Raw genomic sequence first — 17,479 nt, forward strand, 5'->3', positions numbered from 1 at the left:
TTAAAATGGTGGGAAAAACGAAATGATGGGAATAATCAAATAGGGGAAAACGAAATCGTTTTTCCTAGACAAAATGGCGTCGTTTGTCAAAAATTAAATTCACTTGCCATGTCAAAGACAAAAATCTAAGTCAAAGTCAACGTTCACATCATGCATGTGTCCTACATGCATCTGATACCTCTCATTTTAACCTTTAATTGTAAAAAACTGAAAACGTTTGATCTTTGATTATTATAATTGAAAATTTTGACTCTAAATTGACAAAAACTAAAAAATTTAAATACCAAATTAAGTATTTAGTCGCATATATCGTGAAAAAGATGAGTCTCTACTTAAAGAGATTAACCCTTTCAGTGAAATAAATATATATATATATTTAATATTACTTTAATACACATTTTGGATTCGTTTGTTTTACAGTAAAATATTTTTCGAAAAACGTTGTTAGGATTTATACTTGTTTGGAAGACGAAAAATTAATTCCGGATGTAAAACATTTTACGAGTTAATAGAGTTAACAATAAAAAATGTCTTAGGTCCTTGAAAGGCGTAAGACATTTTTAAAAGAACAACAAAAGCACTTTTATATTAAGTTTATGAGTATAAATTTAATGAATATTTATATTTAATTTAAAATATTAAAAAATAAAAATAAAAATATTTAACTTTTAAAAAATTAATTTAAAATATTAATATTTAAATTATACAACACAATTAAAAATAAAAAATATTTTTTTAATGAAACCATTCAATACAATTAAATTTTATATTTATAAATAAAATAAATTTTACTTATAATTATAATAAAAAAATTCAATAATCATCATTTGATGAATACATATTTATAATAGGTTTAAATCTTATTAATAATTATAATAAAAAATATTTTAATAATCATCATTTAATAAATATATATTTATAAATATATGTTTTTGATATTTTATACAATTGATAAATATTTTTGATAATTTATATAAATAATAAAAAATATTAAAATTGTCTATAAAATATTTTATATAAAAAAAATTTAATCAATAAGTCATTTTTCAAGTATCAAATAGACCCTTAGATAAGATTCAGTACGGAACGTCACCGTGTAACAGCGTGTCACCGCGTGCAGCTTTATCGGTCAATTCCTCGCACCATCGCATCAAGGACCTCACACCACAATTTGGTTAAAGGGGCTCGGAGTCGGATGTGACTTCCACAAGCTTGCAGTACCTTTACCCAAAAGAGTGGCCTTGTAAATCTTTCTATGTGATTGTCTCTCTATGCTATGCACATTCAAAATTATGCTTGTATTCGTATTCGATGTAGGCTCGTCACATACACCTCTTATCGTATACTTGCCTACAATGCATTTTAAAATCAAATCAATGATAGGGAAAAGGAATGAAAGTTATAATTGGGAGAAAAGAGAAAAACTATGGGTTTTTTTTTTTGCTAAATTATGTTAACGTAATTTAGCATTCACATAGTTTTATGATATAAAAATTTATTTATTGAATTTTAATTGGTTATATTTTATTATTTTCTTCAAAGGAAATGATTATTTTAGTATAAAATATTTATTTAATTTTATTTTTATGGAATTCATCTTATTTTACTTACATATATTTCATGTCCATATGTTTTAAATATTAACTAATTAGAGATTTGATCAAATCATAATTCACAAACTAGTATATCAAATATATATATATATATATATATATATACTCCCTCCATATCTTTTTTATTTTTTATTCATCTTTTTCCTAAATATATTTTAAATTTTAATTTTCCTATTATGTGCAAATTAAATTTTATTTGCTTATACACTTTTCTTACCGTATACCTCCCTTTCCTTTCCTCCTCCCTTGTCGCTTCTCACTACTTGTCTTCTCTCTTCTCTCCCTTCTGTTGTACTTATTTTCCACTATCCTTCTCCCCTCAGCACTCATTGTGTGAACCAGGAAAGTCACGACAAGCCTCCCCAGACCAGTACCCTTTAACACGACATTAGAAAAGGAGTTAGAGAGACCCCGACACATGCCACACACTTCCTCTCCCCTTCCAGATCCCCCCTGCATTATTCATGAACAAACCGCCCAAAAAATTTCGATAATTTCTTATAAGAATTTAAATAAAATTTTGATAAAACTATATCAAATTTTCGATAAAATTCTATCAGATTTTTTATAAAATTTTAACAAAACTAACATCTTAAAGTTAAATTATTTAAATGAAATTCTACAGCATTTATACGTTTTCATTGGAGATGAATTTTTTTTTTTCATTTTTGATGTAAAGCATTTTCAATATTATTTTTTTACTGAATTTTTATGAAAGATCCTTAAGAAAATAATCTTACAACAGAATTTTGACTTTGTCCAATAAAAAATTTCATAAAAATCTTTTTTTTATGCAAGTGAATAGATTTGTGCGAGGTTTGCGAAGAATTTTGACAAAGAAAGGGTGAATTCAAAAAATAAATAAATAAAAAAAGAGAAGCTCTAGGGCTAAGGAGTATGCAAAATAAGGAAGTAGAAGAATAATAAGAAGTGATTTACAGGTCAAAGTCCTTTTAGGGTGGAAAAGCTCCTCTCATACCCAACTTTTTCATGCAAATTAAAAAAAAAAATGTGAAGAAGAAGACAAATTAGGCACGTTGTGGCTCATGGCTGTCTAATTATTTGTCATCTTTATCAAAAGCGTGCCAACCCATTACACATATATATATTATTCAAAAATATTTTATTTTATTTTATAAGTAACTATTTTTAAGTAATAAACAAAACAAACCCCACGTACCAGAATGGAAAAAATGATCATCACTTGCTGGAAATTTGTAAAATCATTTCGTTTTGCTAAGATTATAAATTAAGAGAGTAAGATTTATTTTGTCACAGATATATTTTTAATTTTAAAATTTTTTATTGATATGAGATTTATCATATTTTATTTTAATTAATTGCGTAACATTTTTATTATAATTACTTTTTCATTTATAAAAAAAAATTTACTTATCTTACATTAATAAAAAATTGGATAAATTCAGGTAAAAGCAAAGTTATTTATTATTATTTAGCCTAAGATTGGACATAAAAAAGACACATAAATTTAGCTTGTCCATGTGTCAATGAGGTAATGGGTGTCTATTGAGAATGCGACTCAGTTGATATAATTGCAATGTTAAAAGAAGCTCACTTGATAACGATAATAGAGAAACCTTTAATCAGCCCAAAAGGGCTGCCTCCACCAAGTTGTGGGGAAAAGTAGCTGATGGTGCAAAGCAGTTTCCACCTTGTTCAAAAAGTGTTAAATGTGGGTTCTACTTGTAAAGTATATCCACCGGCTTCTTATGTTTGCATTTAATTCTCATTTGTCTCAAAGGTTAAGTAAACCAACAGGCTAATTGGAGAACAGATTCTCCGAAAACAGTTGTTCCTATTTTCATTCCTTCATTTGAGTGTGCATATGCATATGTTGGGTTAAATGCTAAAATTGAGACTGAACGTTTGGACATTTTTTTAATTAAAGACTAAATGTTTCCATTGTAAAAATCAAGGACTAAATATTTTTGATTCTTTATAATTATAGGTTAAATTAACAAGTGGATGAAGAGTGTATCACACGTGACAGAAAATTGCTTGAATTGATGATATAGTAGTTGACTTGGCATGTTATCCAAATGGTGTCATTTTAATCTAAATCTTACGCTTAATTTTCTCCTAATTTCACTTGTTTTGCTTCATCTCCTCTCCAATCCAACTCTTTTCTCCTCAGAGATGGACACGTGCATGATCACTGGTAAGGTGATACTAATTTATGATATCGAACATTATGGAATTTGTTAACTCATATATGAAGTATGCAAGACAAATGCCAATCATCGTTCTGATCGAGTTCATTAGAGACATGCTCCAGCGTTGTTTCCATGAATGACATGAGCAAGGCACCAAAGCTTCCACGCCTCGCAAGTCTTGGGCTTCCTCTCGATTGAGCTAAAAATTCAATGAAGCACATCACTTTACAGTTAAACCTATCAGTCTAGTGGATGATTTTGTATACGAAGCGTTAGTCATTTCCATTAGATGTTAACTTATTAATGATTTGTATGAAGTGTTGCTAATGATTTGTACGAAATGTTGATATATCATGATTTGTATGATTTTTGAGTGCCTGTGAACTTTTCCTCATAATATGCAAATATGTGAGAAGCCAAGTTTGTATAATGTGTTGTTAAACGCAATGGTTGAAAAAGTTGTTTCATGGCATGTTGAGAAAATGATGTTGTTACACACAATTTTCTAAATATTTGTTATATAACATGTTGGGAAATGTTATTGTTAGTTTTTGTGAAAAAAATGTTATTAATGCCATGTTGAAAAATATAGTATTACATGTTATGCTTTAAAATTTAATTGTTACATATCATGTTCGAAATAATTGTTACATGTTATGTTGAAAATTTAGTTGTTATACGCCATGTTGAAAATTTAATTATTACACGTCATGTTAAAAAATATAATTGTTACATATCATGTTAAAGACTTAGTTGTTGCACGCCATATTGAAGATTTAGTTGTCACACACTAGGTTCAAAAATTTAATTGTTACCCGCTATGATGAAAAAGTTGTTACACACTACATCATAACTTGAACAATTTTGATGTGATGGAAAAGATTTTCTAACAAACCTACCATTCCGTATCTTGCAAGACAAGATGTTTCATCTCTCTTTAATTTTCGAATTGCTCAAATGCTAAAATATTACATGACGATGGGAACCCACGAACAGGTGATGCCTAATAAGCTAACGACAACAGATACCCAGTTGGATAATGAGACGATGGAGAGGGAAAACGATCACAGAGGTGAGGTGGATCGGAGAGAAGAGGAGGCAAAGTGTGAGTAATTTAGGTTGATGGTGGGAAAATTAAAATGGTGGGAAAACAAAATGATGGAAAATTTTAATTGATGAGAATAATCAAATAAGAGAAAACAAAGTCGTTTTTCCTTGACAAAATGGCGTCATTTGTCAAAAATTGAATTCACTTGCCACGTCAAAGACAAAAATCTATGTCAAAGTCAATGTCCATATCATGCATGTGTCCTACATGCATCAGATACCTTTTACTTTAGCCTTTAATTGTAAAAAATCGAAAACATTTGATCTTTGATTATTATAATTAAAAATTGACTCTAAATTGACAAAAACTAAAAAATTTAAATACCATATTAAGCATTTAGTCGCATATATCGTGAAAAAGATGAGTCTATACTTAGAGAGATTAACCCTTTCAGTGAAATAAAAAAAAAAAATATATATATATATATATATTCAATATCACTTTAATACACATTTTAGATCCCTTTGTTTTGTAGTAAAATATTTTTTGAAAAATGTTTTTAGGATTTATACTTGTTTGGAAGATGGAGAATTAATTTCAGATGTAAAACATTTTATGAGTCAATAGAATCAACCACGAAAAATGTCTTACGTCCTTAAAATGCGTAAGACATTTTCCTGAGAACAACAAAAGCTCTTTTATATTAAGTTTATGAGTATAAGTTTAATAAATATTAATATTTAATTTAAAATATTAAAAAATAAAATATATTTAACTTAAAAAAATTAATTTAAAATATTAATATTTAAATTATACAACACAATTAAAATCAAAAAAATATTTTTTAATGAAACCATTCAATACAATTAAATTTTATATTTATAAATGGAATAAATTTTACTTATAATTATAATAAAAAAATATTTCAATAATCATCATTTGATGAATACACATTTATAATAGGTTTAAATCTTACTAATAATTATAATAAAAAAGATTTCAATGATCATCATTTAATGAATACATATTTATAAATATAAGTTTTTGATATGTTATATAATTTATAAATATTTCATTTTTATAATTATGATTTAAAAAGTGATAAGATAAAATTTTTTTTGAAAATTATAGTTTGTTTTTATTACAATTATGTAGTTAAATGCTTTACAAAATATCATTATTAATTTTGTCTATTTTCATTTTTATTTTTAATTTTGATCTTAAATTAATAAAAAATAAATATCAGTATTATTTTGTAATCAATTTCTATTTATTATTTTAACACTTAAATAACTCTATCATGATGAAAAATATTTTTTATAAAATGATCTAAATAATAAGAAATATTTTTGATAATTTATTTAAATAACAAAAAATATTAACTTTTTCTATAAAATATTTTACATAAAAAATTTTTATTAATAAATCATTTTTCAAGTATCAATGGGACCTTTAGGTAAGATTCAATACAGAGCGTCACCGTGTAACAGCGTGTCACCGCGTGCAGCTTTATCGGTCAATTCCTCGTGCCATCGCATCAGGGACCTCACACCATAATTTAGTTAAAGTGACTCGGAGCCGGATGTGACTTGCCACAAGCGTGCCGTAACTTTACCCAAAAGACTGGCCATGTAAGTCCTTCGTTGTGATTGTCTCTCCATGCTATGCACATTCAAAATCATGCTTGTGTTCATATTCGATGTAGGCCTTGTCACATACACCTGTTATCGTATACTTGCCTACAATGCATTGTAAAATCAAATCAACCATAGGGAAAAAGGAATGAAAGTTATGATTGGGAAAAAAGAGAAAAACTACGGGTTTTTTTTTTTTGTTAAATTATGGTAACGTAATTTAGCATTCACAGAGTTTTATGATATAAAAATTTATTTATTGAATTTTAATTGGTTATATTTTATTATTTGCTTTAAAGGAAATAATTATTTATTTAAAATATTTATTTAATTTTATTTTTTATGAAATTCATCTTATTTTACTTACATATATGTCATGTCCTTAAGCTTTAAATATTAACTAATTAGAGATTTGATCAAATCATAATCCGCAAACTAGTAAATTATATATATATATATATATATATATATATATATATGCACGCACACTCTGTCCATATTTTTTTATATTTTATTCTTTTTTTTTCTTAAATATTTTTAGTTTTTAATTTTCCTATCACGTGCAAATTAAATTTTATTTGTTTATACACTTTTCTTCCCCTATACCTTCCTTTGATCCCTTTTCTCTTCTCACTACTTTTCTTCTTCCTTATCTCCCTTCTGTTGTACTTATATTCCACACTCCTTTTCCCCTCAGCACTCATTGTGTGAACTAGGAAAGTCACCACAAGCCTCCCCAGTCCAGGACCCTTTAACACGACATTAGAAAAGGAGCAAGAGCGACCCCAACACATGCCACACTTCCTCTCCCCTCCCAGATCCCCCCCTGCTTTATTCATCAACAAACCACCCAAATTAATTTTAGCATGCCAAAACCAAAAGCACAACTTCCATGGTTTGGTCTCATGGCCGCCCTTGCTTTATTTCTACTGCCGGAAGCTTGCATCGCCGGAAGAAGAAACAAGGATTGCGGTTTTACTCTGTGTGGAGACGTTAACATCAGCTACCCTTTTCGATTAACAAGCCAAACTCCCAAGTGTGGTGACCATAGGTATGAGTTGGAGTGTGATAATAATAACCGCACCACTTTGGTCATGAAACATGGGAGATTCTATGTCCAAAACATCTCTTATGGAAATTATACCATACAAGTTGTCGATGCGAATGTGGGCAGGGATGATTGCTCCCTTCCTCGCTTCAGTATGTTTTATGCTACATGCAAGCTACCGTACAGAGCGTCTGACCCTCTGAGCATAATGTCTCTTGTAAATTGCACGACACCGATGAAATCTTCTCTGTATGTTGATGCCTCTCGTTGCCCCAATCGCTCTTCCCATCCACCTACCTACTTTTATTTTTTAGATGAAGGAACACTGCCTGTTGATTTCAATCAGTTTTGCACGGTCGAAGCACAGGTTCCAGTTGGGTCACAGAACATCAGCAACATGTCTACTTCGGACATCTACAAAAAACTATTACTGGGCTTTGAGCTGTCATGGATGGACTTAGATGATTTCCTGTACACTTGCACGGAGGATAAACTTCAAGTGATGTAAGAATTTTCAATAATTTTATTCTATTTTCCTAGGCTGAGTTAGGTTGGAAAAATTATGGTTAAAAAATTGTTATATGTTTTGAATAGTAAAACGTTAACGTTTTGCTCAAACTTCACTTCTTTTTAACTGATTTTATTCTTCACATAAAGCAGGGGAGACCTGCTGCAAAGGGGAATAGAGAAAACTCCCTTAACAATGGAGTGAAGAAAAAAAAAAGTAATTCCTTTTGTTTATTTATTGCTCCGCCAATGTCGAAACAAAGTTTATTAAGAAATTAAACAGTATATGGACGCAAGCCAGCCCAGTCCTTTGGGAAAGGTAATGCTCAGGTAAAGGGGTCGAATCCCTGTCCTGCTTGTGGGCTATAACCTTATTACCTAGCAAAAAGAAAACAAAAAACATACAAAAAATGCAAATCAAGGTACAAAGTAAACCTTTTATTTGAGTTGCTGATATTTTTGTTTTATTTGAACATTCCAGATTGGACTCGTTGCTATATGCCTGGGAAGCCTATGTATACAGCTTAGAAAATCTCCCATATAGGCTAAATTATGGAGATGAAAGTAAGCTTAATTTGCAGGTTTCATAAGTAGTTTTTATATTGAATTTGCTCTTTTTGTTCCTTATATGGAAATAATTGTGTTTCGGTTTTGTTTTGGTATTTTTCTACAGGCACGAATATATGTCTTGGAGTAACAGGTAAGCTGTAACTCTGCTATTGCATATACACAAAATTGAGCAGTATCAATGTTTTCATTTATAAAATAACTGAAATTTTTTTGGTGAAAAAAACTATTAAAGAGCTATTAGATCATACCAGCTTATAAATGTACCCACTTAAAACTCACAAAAGAATAAAGCTTTTTAATGATTTTAATTTTACAGCTATAATATTTAATTTCCTTTATCATATTCAAACTATACTATTTAATTATGAGAGAAAGCTTTATATTACACTTTTAATTATTGGGCAATTCCCGTGATAGCTTTTCTTTTCTTTTTTCTTTGTTGTCTTTATGAAAATAAGCATCTTACACTTTTCCATTCTGTTATAAAATTAGTTCGTTTGGGCCAAAGATAACAACACTTAAGTTGCCCTATACAAGACATAATCACTTTTCTTTCGAAAATAGTTTCATTCAAATATACTAATGTGTTCCAATTTATTTATTTTTTTTAAAAAGGAGGAGTCATCTTATTAAGAGCTTTGCCGGGAATATGTTGCTTGATCGTAGTTGTTACGTACAAATGGCGAAGAAGACATTTATCTGTGGATGACACGATTGAGGAGTTTCTTCAAAGTCAAAATGATTTAATGCCGATAAGGTATTCTTATCGTGAAATAAAAAGAATGACTAAAAATTTTCGAGATAAATTAGGTGAAGGTGGTTATGGTTCAGTGTTTAAAGGAAAGCTTCGTAGTGGCCATTTTGTAGCAATAAAGTTATTGGGTAAGTCAAAAGCTGACGGACAAGATTTCATTAATGAAGTTGCTACAATCGGGAGAATTCATCATGTTAATGTGGCAAAACTTATTGGATTTTGTGTGGAGGGATCAAAACAAGCTCTTTTCTATGACTTTATGCTTAATGGATCTCTAGATAAGATCATATTTGCAGAAGAAAATAAAACTACCTTGAGTTGGCAAAAAATGTTTGATATTGCGCTTGGGGTGGCTCGAGGAATTGAATATTTACATCAAGGATGTGACATGCAAATTCTACATTTTGATATCAAGCCACACAATATAATTTTAGATGAGAACTTTATCCCAAAAGTTTCAGATTTCGATCTTGCTAAACTCTATTCTGTAGATGATAGCATTGTATCACTCACTGCAGCACGAGGCACAATTGGATATATTGCTCCTGAATTGGTTTACAAAAACATTGGAGGCATCTCGTACAAAGCTGATGTTTATAGTTTTGGAATGCTATTAATGGAAATGGTGGGAAGAAGGAAGAATTTGAATCGATTTGCTGAACATTTAAGTCAAAGATACTTCCCTTCATGGATTTATGGCCGATTTCATCAAGGAGAGGACATTGAGTTGGGAGAGGCTACAGATGTTGAAAAGATAATTGTTAAGAAGATGATAATAACAGCTTGTTGGTGTATACAAGTGACACCTAATAACCGTCCTTCAATGAGCAAAGTCTTGCAGATGCTTGAAACAGATGTTAAGCTCCTTCAAATGCCACCCAAACCTTTTCAACTTCCTTTCGAAATATCAACTGAGGATCATGTTGATGACAATCCAAGTGAGGATCCAACTTCATCACTTATTTCTTCGAATGAAATTAGCTTAAATATAGTCTAAGCTATGAAACTTTTCATTTTATCACATTACCTTTGTACTTTGATAAAGAGAAAAAATCATATCTCTCTAGAATTTTATATTGTAATTTCCAAACTTTGCTCTATTTTTAGCTCTGTTTTATGGGTGTTTTTTTTCATACCATTTTGTGTTTTATTTCATAATATATATCCTTCATTTTGCTCATTTGACCTATGTTATTATTTCCTTTGTTAAGCTTAACCTTCCCTCTCTTTGTAGATATGGGTTAGAAAAATTAAAAAGTGGTAAAAGAAGCAAGAACTCCATAAGATTTAAATTCCAAGACAAAGGGCAGGCCCTAATGGTTGCCTTTGTTTTGTGATTTAAGTCCAAGTATGTCAAAGATTTAAAAGAGAATAGAAAATGAGAAAAGTTGTGTTATTACTTCTAAAATGAGCATTATGTTGAAATAAAATCTTACTTTTCTTTTATTCTAATAAACGTTTATTAATTTATACAAATTATGGAACCATTTATTTATTAGTTAGACATGAAATTTTAACGATTTTTTGATCGCTTTCTACCTGAATCTTGATAGATTTTCAATGAAATTTCTCTGATTTTCCAATGAAAATTCAACAGATTTTTATAAAATTTTAAGGAATTTTGGATAAAGTTGTATTAGATTTTTGGTAGATTTCTATTAGATTTTTACTGAATTCCAACAAAACTAACGTCTCAAAATTTAAATTATTTATATGAACGTCAAAAGAATTTATACTCTTTTGGACAAAAAGTTTTCTTTCATTTTTTAAGTAAAACATTTTCAACTTAATTTTTTTTTTCAAAATTTTAACAAAAATTTCAATCATGTTATGAAAAATAACTCAAAAGAACAAATAATGATAACTGAAAGAACAAGTAAAGAAAGAAAGTATTTAGAGAGAAGAAAAGAGATCTTATTGAAGTGTGTGTTTACAAATGAATTGAGGGAGCTTATTTATAAGCAAATAACCCCCTTATCTTGATAGAATTTACAAGATAAAGATAACACTTAGAGATTAGATGGATTAAATTCTAATCCAATCTAATTTACATCAAATCTAGATATAGATAGAATAAATGGATATTCACAAAAATATTCATAACACTCCCTCTTGAATATCTATTGTATTAAGAATATACCTCGTTAAAACCTTATAAGGAAAAAACCTCATGGGAAAAAAATCAGAGTGAAGGAAAAAGAGTACATAATTCTTTTCAAGAATACGCTTATGAAATACTGCCTCATTAAAAACCATATCAAGAAAAACCCAGTGGGAAAAACCTTGATGAAGGAAAAGAGTACAGTGCGTATTTTACTCCCCCTGATAATTGCATTATTTAAGATCTTTAAAATGGTGCATCCTAATGTTTTGTATAAACTTTTCAAATGTTGCAGTAGGAAGGGCTTTAGTAAACAAATCTGCTAGATTGTCAGTTGAACGAATTTGTTGAACACTAATATCACCCTTTTCTAGAAGGTCATGAGTGAAGAAGAATTTTGACGAAATATGTTTTGTTCGATCGCCTTTAATGTATTCTTTTTTTAACTGTGCTATGCAAGCAGTATTATCCTCGTATAATATTGTTGGAATTTCTTTTTTGGTTGACAAACCACACATCTCTCGAATATGTTGAGTTACAGATCTTAACCAGACACATTCACGACTTGCCTCATGAATTGATAAAATTTTTGCATGATTAGAAGAAGTAGCAACTATAGTTTGCTTTACAAAACGCCATGAAATAGCCGTACCTCCATATGTGAATAAATAACCTATCTAGGATCGAGCTTTATGTGGATCTGATAATTATCCTGCATCTGCATAACCAATTAAATATGTTTTTAATGCATTTGAATAATATAAGCCCATATCCATTGTTTCTCGAAGATATCGAAGTATATGTTTAATTTCATTATAATGTTTTCGAGTTGGAGAAGAACTATATCTTGCTAATAAATTCACAACAAATGAAATATTAGGTCGTTTATTGCTAGCAAGATACATTAATGCTCCAATTGCACTAAGATATGGTACTTCAGGACCAAGAAGTTCTTCATTATCCTCACGAGGTCGGAAAGGGTCTTTTTCCACATCTAATGATCTTACAACCATTGGTGAACTCAATGGATGTGCTTTGTCCATATAAAATCGTATTAGCACTTTCGCTATATAATTAGATTGATGGATAAAAATGCCATTTGTCAAGTGTTCAATCTGAAGACCCAAACAAAACTTTGTTTTTCCAAGGTCTTTCGTCTCAAATTCTTTCCTTAAATAATCCACGGCTTTTGATAACTCTTCAGGAGTTTCAATAGTGTTTAGATCATAAACATAAACAGTAATTATCACAAATTCAGATCCGAATCTCCTTATAAAAACACATGGGCATATAGGATCATTTTTATAGCCTTCTTTCGATAAATATTCACTAAGGCGATTATACCACATGCGTCCGGATTGTTTTAATCCGTATAAATATTTATTTAATTTGATCGAATAAATTTATCAAGATTTCAAATTTTGTGCTTCAGGCAACTTAAATCCTTCAGGGATTTTCATATAAATATCATTATCAAGTGAGCCGTATAAATAGGCTGTAACTACATCCATTAAATGCATTTCAAGTTTTTCATATATTGCCAGACTAATTAAATATCGAAATGTAATTGCATCCACAGCAGGAGAATATGTCTCTTCATAATCAATACCAGGCTTTTGGGTAAAACCTTGTGTGACAAGCCGTGCTTTATATCTTACAATCTCATCTTTCTCATTTCGTTTTCGCACAAATACCCATTTATATCCCACTGGTTTTACGCCATTTGGTGTACAGACTACAGGTCTAAAAACTTCACGTTTTGCAAGTGAATTTAATTCCACTTTGATTGCGTCTTTTCACATTGACCAATCATTTCTATATTTACATTCTTCAACAGATGTAGGTTCAAGATCCTCATTTTCTTTCATAATGTTAAGCGCTACATTATATGCAAAATTATCGTTGACGTTTATTTCATTCCGGTTTCATCTTTTTCCCGTTATGACATAATTTATTGAGATCTCTTCATTTTCACTAATTTTAGGTACCTGAATTTTTTCTGAAATTATGTCAGGGGTTTCTTTTAGAGTTTTTGTTTCCTCTTCTTAACCATTTTAAATATTTGCTCCTTTTCTTTTTTGAGGATTTTTATCTTTGGAACCGATTGGTCTTCCACGCTTCTAACGTGTCTTAGACTCATTAGCAACAATAGATTGTCCTACATCAATTCTGATTGGAGCATTTGCAATTGGTATATGAGATTTAGTTACTCTTTGTAGGTCAGTAAATGCTTCTGGCAATTGATTTACTATATTTTGCAAATGAATTATCTTTTGAACTTCTTGTTCACATTGATTTGTGCGAGGATTAAAACTAGTTAATGATAATGTATTCCAAGATATTTCCTTTTCCAACTGCTTATTTTCTCCCTCTAATGTTGGACAATTTTTTTCATGAAAATGACAATCAGCAAACCTTGCAGTGAATAAATCTCCTGTTGAGGGTTCTAAATATTTAATTATAGATGGAGATTCATATCCAACATATATTTCTAACCTCCTTTGAGGACCCATCTTTGTGCGTTGTGGTGGAGCAATTGAAACATATACCGCACATCCAAAAATTCTTAGATGAAAAATATTTGGTTCCTGACTATAAACCAATTGTATAGGAGATAATTTATGATAACTTGTTGGCCTGATGCGTACAAGTGATGCTGCATGCAAAATGGCATGTCCCCAACCAGAAATTGAGAGTTTGGATTTCATAAGTAATGGCCTTGCAATCAGTTTAAGGCGTTTGATAAACGATTCTGCTAGACCATTTTGTGTATGAACATGACTAACAGATTGTTCAACATTTATTCCAATAGACATGCAATATTCATTAAAAGCTTGAGACGTAAATTCACCAACATTGTCAAGGCGAATAGTCTTGATTGCATAATCAGAAAAATGTGCTCGCAGATGAATTATTTGTACAAGTAATCTTGCAAATGCCAAATTACAAGTTGATAACAAGCACACATGTGACCATCTTGTTAATGCATCAATTAAAACCATAAAATATCTGAATGGTCCACATGATGGATGTATGGGTCCACATATATCACCATGAATATGTTCCAAAAACATAGGGGATTCAATCCCAACTTTTGTTGGTGATGGTCTTATAATTAATTTACCTTAAGAGCATGCAGTACATGAGAATTCATTAGATTGAAAAATCTTCTAGTTTTTCAATGGATGATCACATGAATTTTCAATAATTTTTCACATCATTATTGATCCGAGATGGCCTAACCGGTCATACCAAACATTAAAATTATCAGTAAACTTCTGATTTACATAAGTTTCAATCATTTTAATTTTTGTGTAGTACATTTCAGAGAACAAAACGGGTAATTTTTTCAATACACATTTTTTACCCAATATAATAGATGTAATATAAAGATATTCAGTGCCTCTTTCATTTGTTGTCTCAATATGATATCCGTTCAAACGTATATCTTTAAAACTTAATAAGTTTCTTTGAGACCTTATAGAAAATAATGTATCTTTTATTGTGAACTTTGTTCCTCCAAGTAGTGAAATATTGGCTCTTTCAGAACCTTCAATTAATCTTGTACTACCAGATATTGTATTGACATTAGCTTCTTCCATTGTCAAGCGAGAAAAATATTTCTTGTCTTTAAATATAGTGTGTTGTAGCACTATATATTAGACAAATATTTTCATCATTGATCTTGGATTTAACCAGATGAATATCCATATTTTCTTTAAGAAAAATAAAATATATATAGTAAGAAACTTATATAAAAGAACATTAAATACAAACTTTGTTATTAAAATACAAAAAAAAAACTTCCTAATAGACATATTAAAACACAATAACTTCTTAATAGAATTGTACTATACATACCAAGTTCCTAATAAAGTTATACTAAAACACATCAACAAAAAATTTAAGAAATTTTATTATTGGGATTTCCATCACCAATCAAATGATCAATCCGTCTTTCAAGGTGGGCAAAAAAATCAGCAACATCCAAGTGTGTTATATCAACTTGGCTATCATCTTCAACAAAATTTGTTTCGATATTTTTTCCTTTATCCTTTAGTGATGCTTGATAAAGTTCAACAAGATGTTTTGGTGTACGGCAAGTACGTGACCAATGACCTTTCATACTACATCGATAACAAACATTTTTTGTATTCTTTTTACTTTGTCCACCTTTATCTTTTCCATGTATCTCTTCACTATTCATCCACTTCTGGTGGGTATTCTTATTATTAGAATAATAATTTATGTAACCACCACGACTACAATAATTATGATGACTTTTTCCACGACCATGATTACAACTACGATTACGACCACGACCATGGCCAGAATTTCTAAATGATGTCGCATTCACTTTAGGGAATGAAGCTGAACCAGTTGGTCGAGATTCATGATTTTTCATCAATAGCTCGTTATTTTTTTCAACCACAAGGAGACATGAAATCAGTTCAGAGTATTTATTAAAGCCTTTTTCACGATATTGCTGCTGCAGGAGCACGTTTGAGGCATGAAAAGTAGAGAATGTTTTTCCTAACAAATCAACATCAGTCACTTTTTCTCTCCACAATTTTAGTTTAGAACTAATTCTGTATAATGCTGGGTTATACTCACTTACAGTTTTAAAATCTTCCAATCGCAGATGAATCCAATCATAACGAGCTTTTGACAGAATTACTATTTTCTAGTGGTCATATCTCTCATTTAGACTTTTCCAAAGGTCGACTAGATCTTTTATTGTGAGATACTTAATTTTTAATCCTTCATGAAGATGGTGGCGAAGGAAAATCATTGCTTTTGCCTTATCTTGATTGGATGCTTTATTTTCTTCTTTGATTGTGTCTCCAAGACCCATAGCATCTAAATGAATTTCAGCATCTAGAATCCAAGATAAATAGTTCTTACCGGTAATATCAAAAGTTACAAATTCAAGCTTTGTAAGATTTGACATTGTGATAGCTGAAGAAAATTTGAACTTCGACTTTGTGAAGCTTAAGTGTGAGAGATTAGAGAATTGGGCTGATAACGTGTTATGAAAAATAACTCAAAAGAACAAATAATGATAACTGAAAGAACAAGAAAAAAAAGAAAGTATTTAGAGGGAAGAAAAAAGATCTTATTGAAGTGTGTGTTTACAAATGAACTGAGGGGGCCTATTTATAGGCAAATAACCCCCTTATCTTGATAGAATTTACAAGATGAAGATAACACTTAGAGATTAGATGAATTAAATTCTAATCCAATCTAATTTACATCAAATCTAGATATAGATAGAATAAATGGATGTTCACAAAAATATTCATAACAAATCAAATATTTGTTAAAAATATAACTTTTTTCAACAAAAAATTTCATAAAACTTAATAAATATTTTATCTTATTTTATTTTATGAATAACAAATGAAACTTGAGAAATCATATACTTATAAACCTTCACTAAGGATCAACTACCCTTCTCTACTCGTTGGCATTTCAAAGGGATTCTCAGACAGATTAATTGCTTGATGAAAAGAACTGAGAATTGGTCTGTTACCGACATCTCTTGTGAAACCAACGATCTCACGGATAGCCTGGCCAAGCTTGCAGTTGATCGAACTTCTCATCGCATCTAAGTATTCGATTCTTGCTATTGCATTATTTGCTGTTTCAGGGACTGTTATTCTTAAGTCTGTTGTTGCTTTTGTATTTGATTTTTGGGATCTCTTTTTTCTGATGAGACTTTGCCCATTTTTTAATGAACTTCTACCAATCTAAAGAAAGAAAAAAAAAAGCTTCACAATGAGAATATAGGTCATGCTTGAAAAGTGAAAGTTGAGTCTCTTGCATTCCTTGCCCAACATAGAGTGTAAGCCACACAACGAAAAGAAACTTAAGAAATGTTTACCAAGTCTAAAACCGATAAGCAATAAGATTAAAGATAAGAGAATATACCAAAAATGAAATAGCAAGAGATATAAACTAAGCATAAAAAGCCTACATGAGATATCAACTGTATGGGAAAGTTTACTATGAAATACTGAAAAATTGTGG

General features: G+C 30.1%; 1 protein-coding gene across 1 annotated transcript; it reads left to right on the forward strand.

The window, feature by feature from the left end:
- The first annotated feature begins 7,134 nt into the window (after positions 1-7,134).
- Positions 7,135-10,528, forward strand: LOC18594485 (LEAF RUST 10 DISEASE-RESISTANCE LOCUS RECEPTOR-LIKE PROTEIN KINASE-like 2.2). Its single transcript, XM_018124856.2, has 4 exons — positions 7,135-8,021; positions 8,506-8,588; positions 8,698-8,724; positions 9,210-10,528. Exons 1-4 carry the CDS (start codon positions 7,336-7,338, stop codon positions 10,343-10,345), a joined length of 1,932 nt encoding a protein of 643 aa, XP_017980345.2. The 5' UTR covers positions 7,135-7,335; the 3' UTR covers positions 10,346-10,528.
- The last annotated feature ends 6,951 nt before the right edge of the window (positions 10,529-17,479 follow it).

Source organism: Theobroma cacao, chromosome 7, assembly GCF_053813885.1.
Source record: "Theobroma cacao isolate CCN51 chromosome 7, ASM5381388v1, whole genome shotgun sequence".
Lineage (NCBI taxonomy): Eukaryota > Viridiplantae > Streptophyta > Magnoliopsida > Malvales > Malvaceae > Theobroma > Theobroma cacao.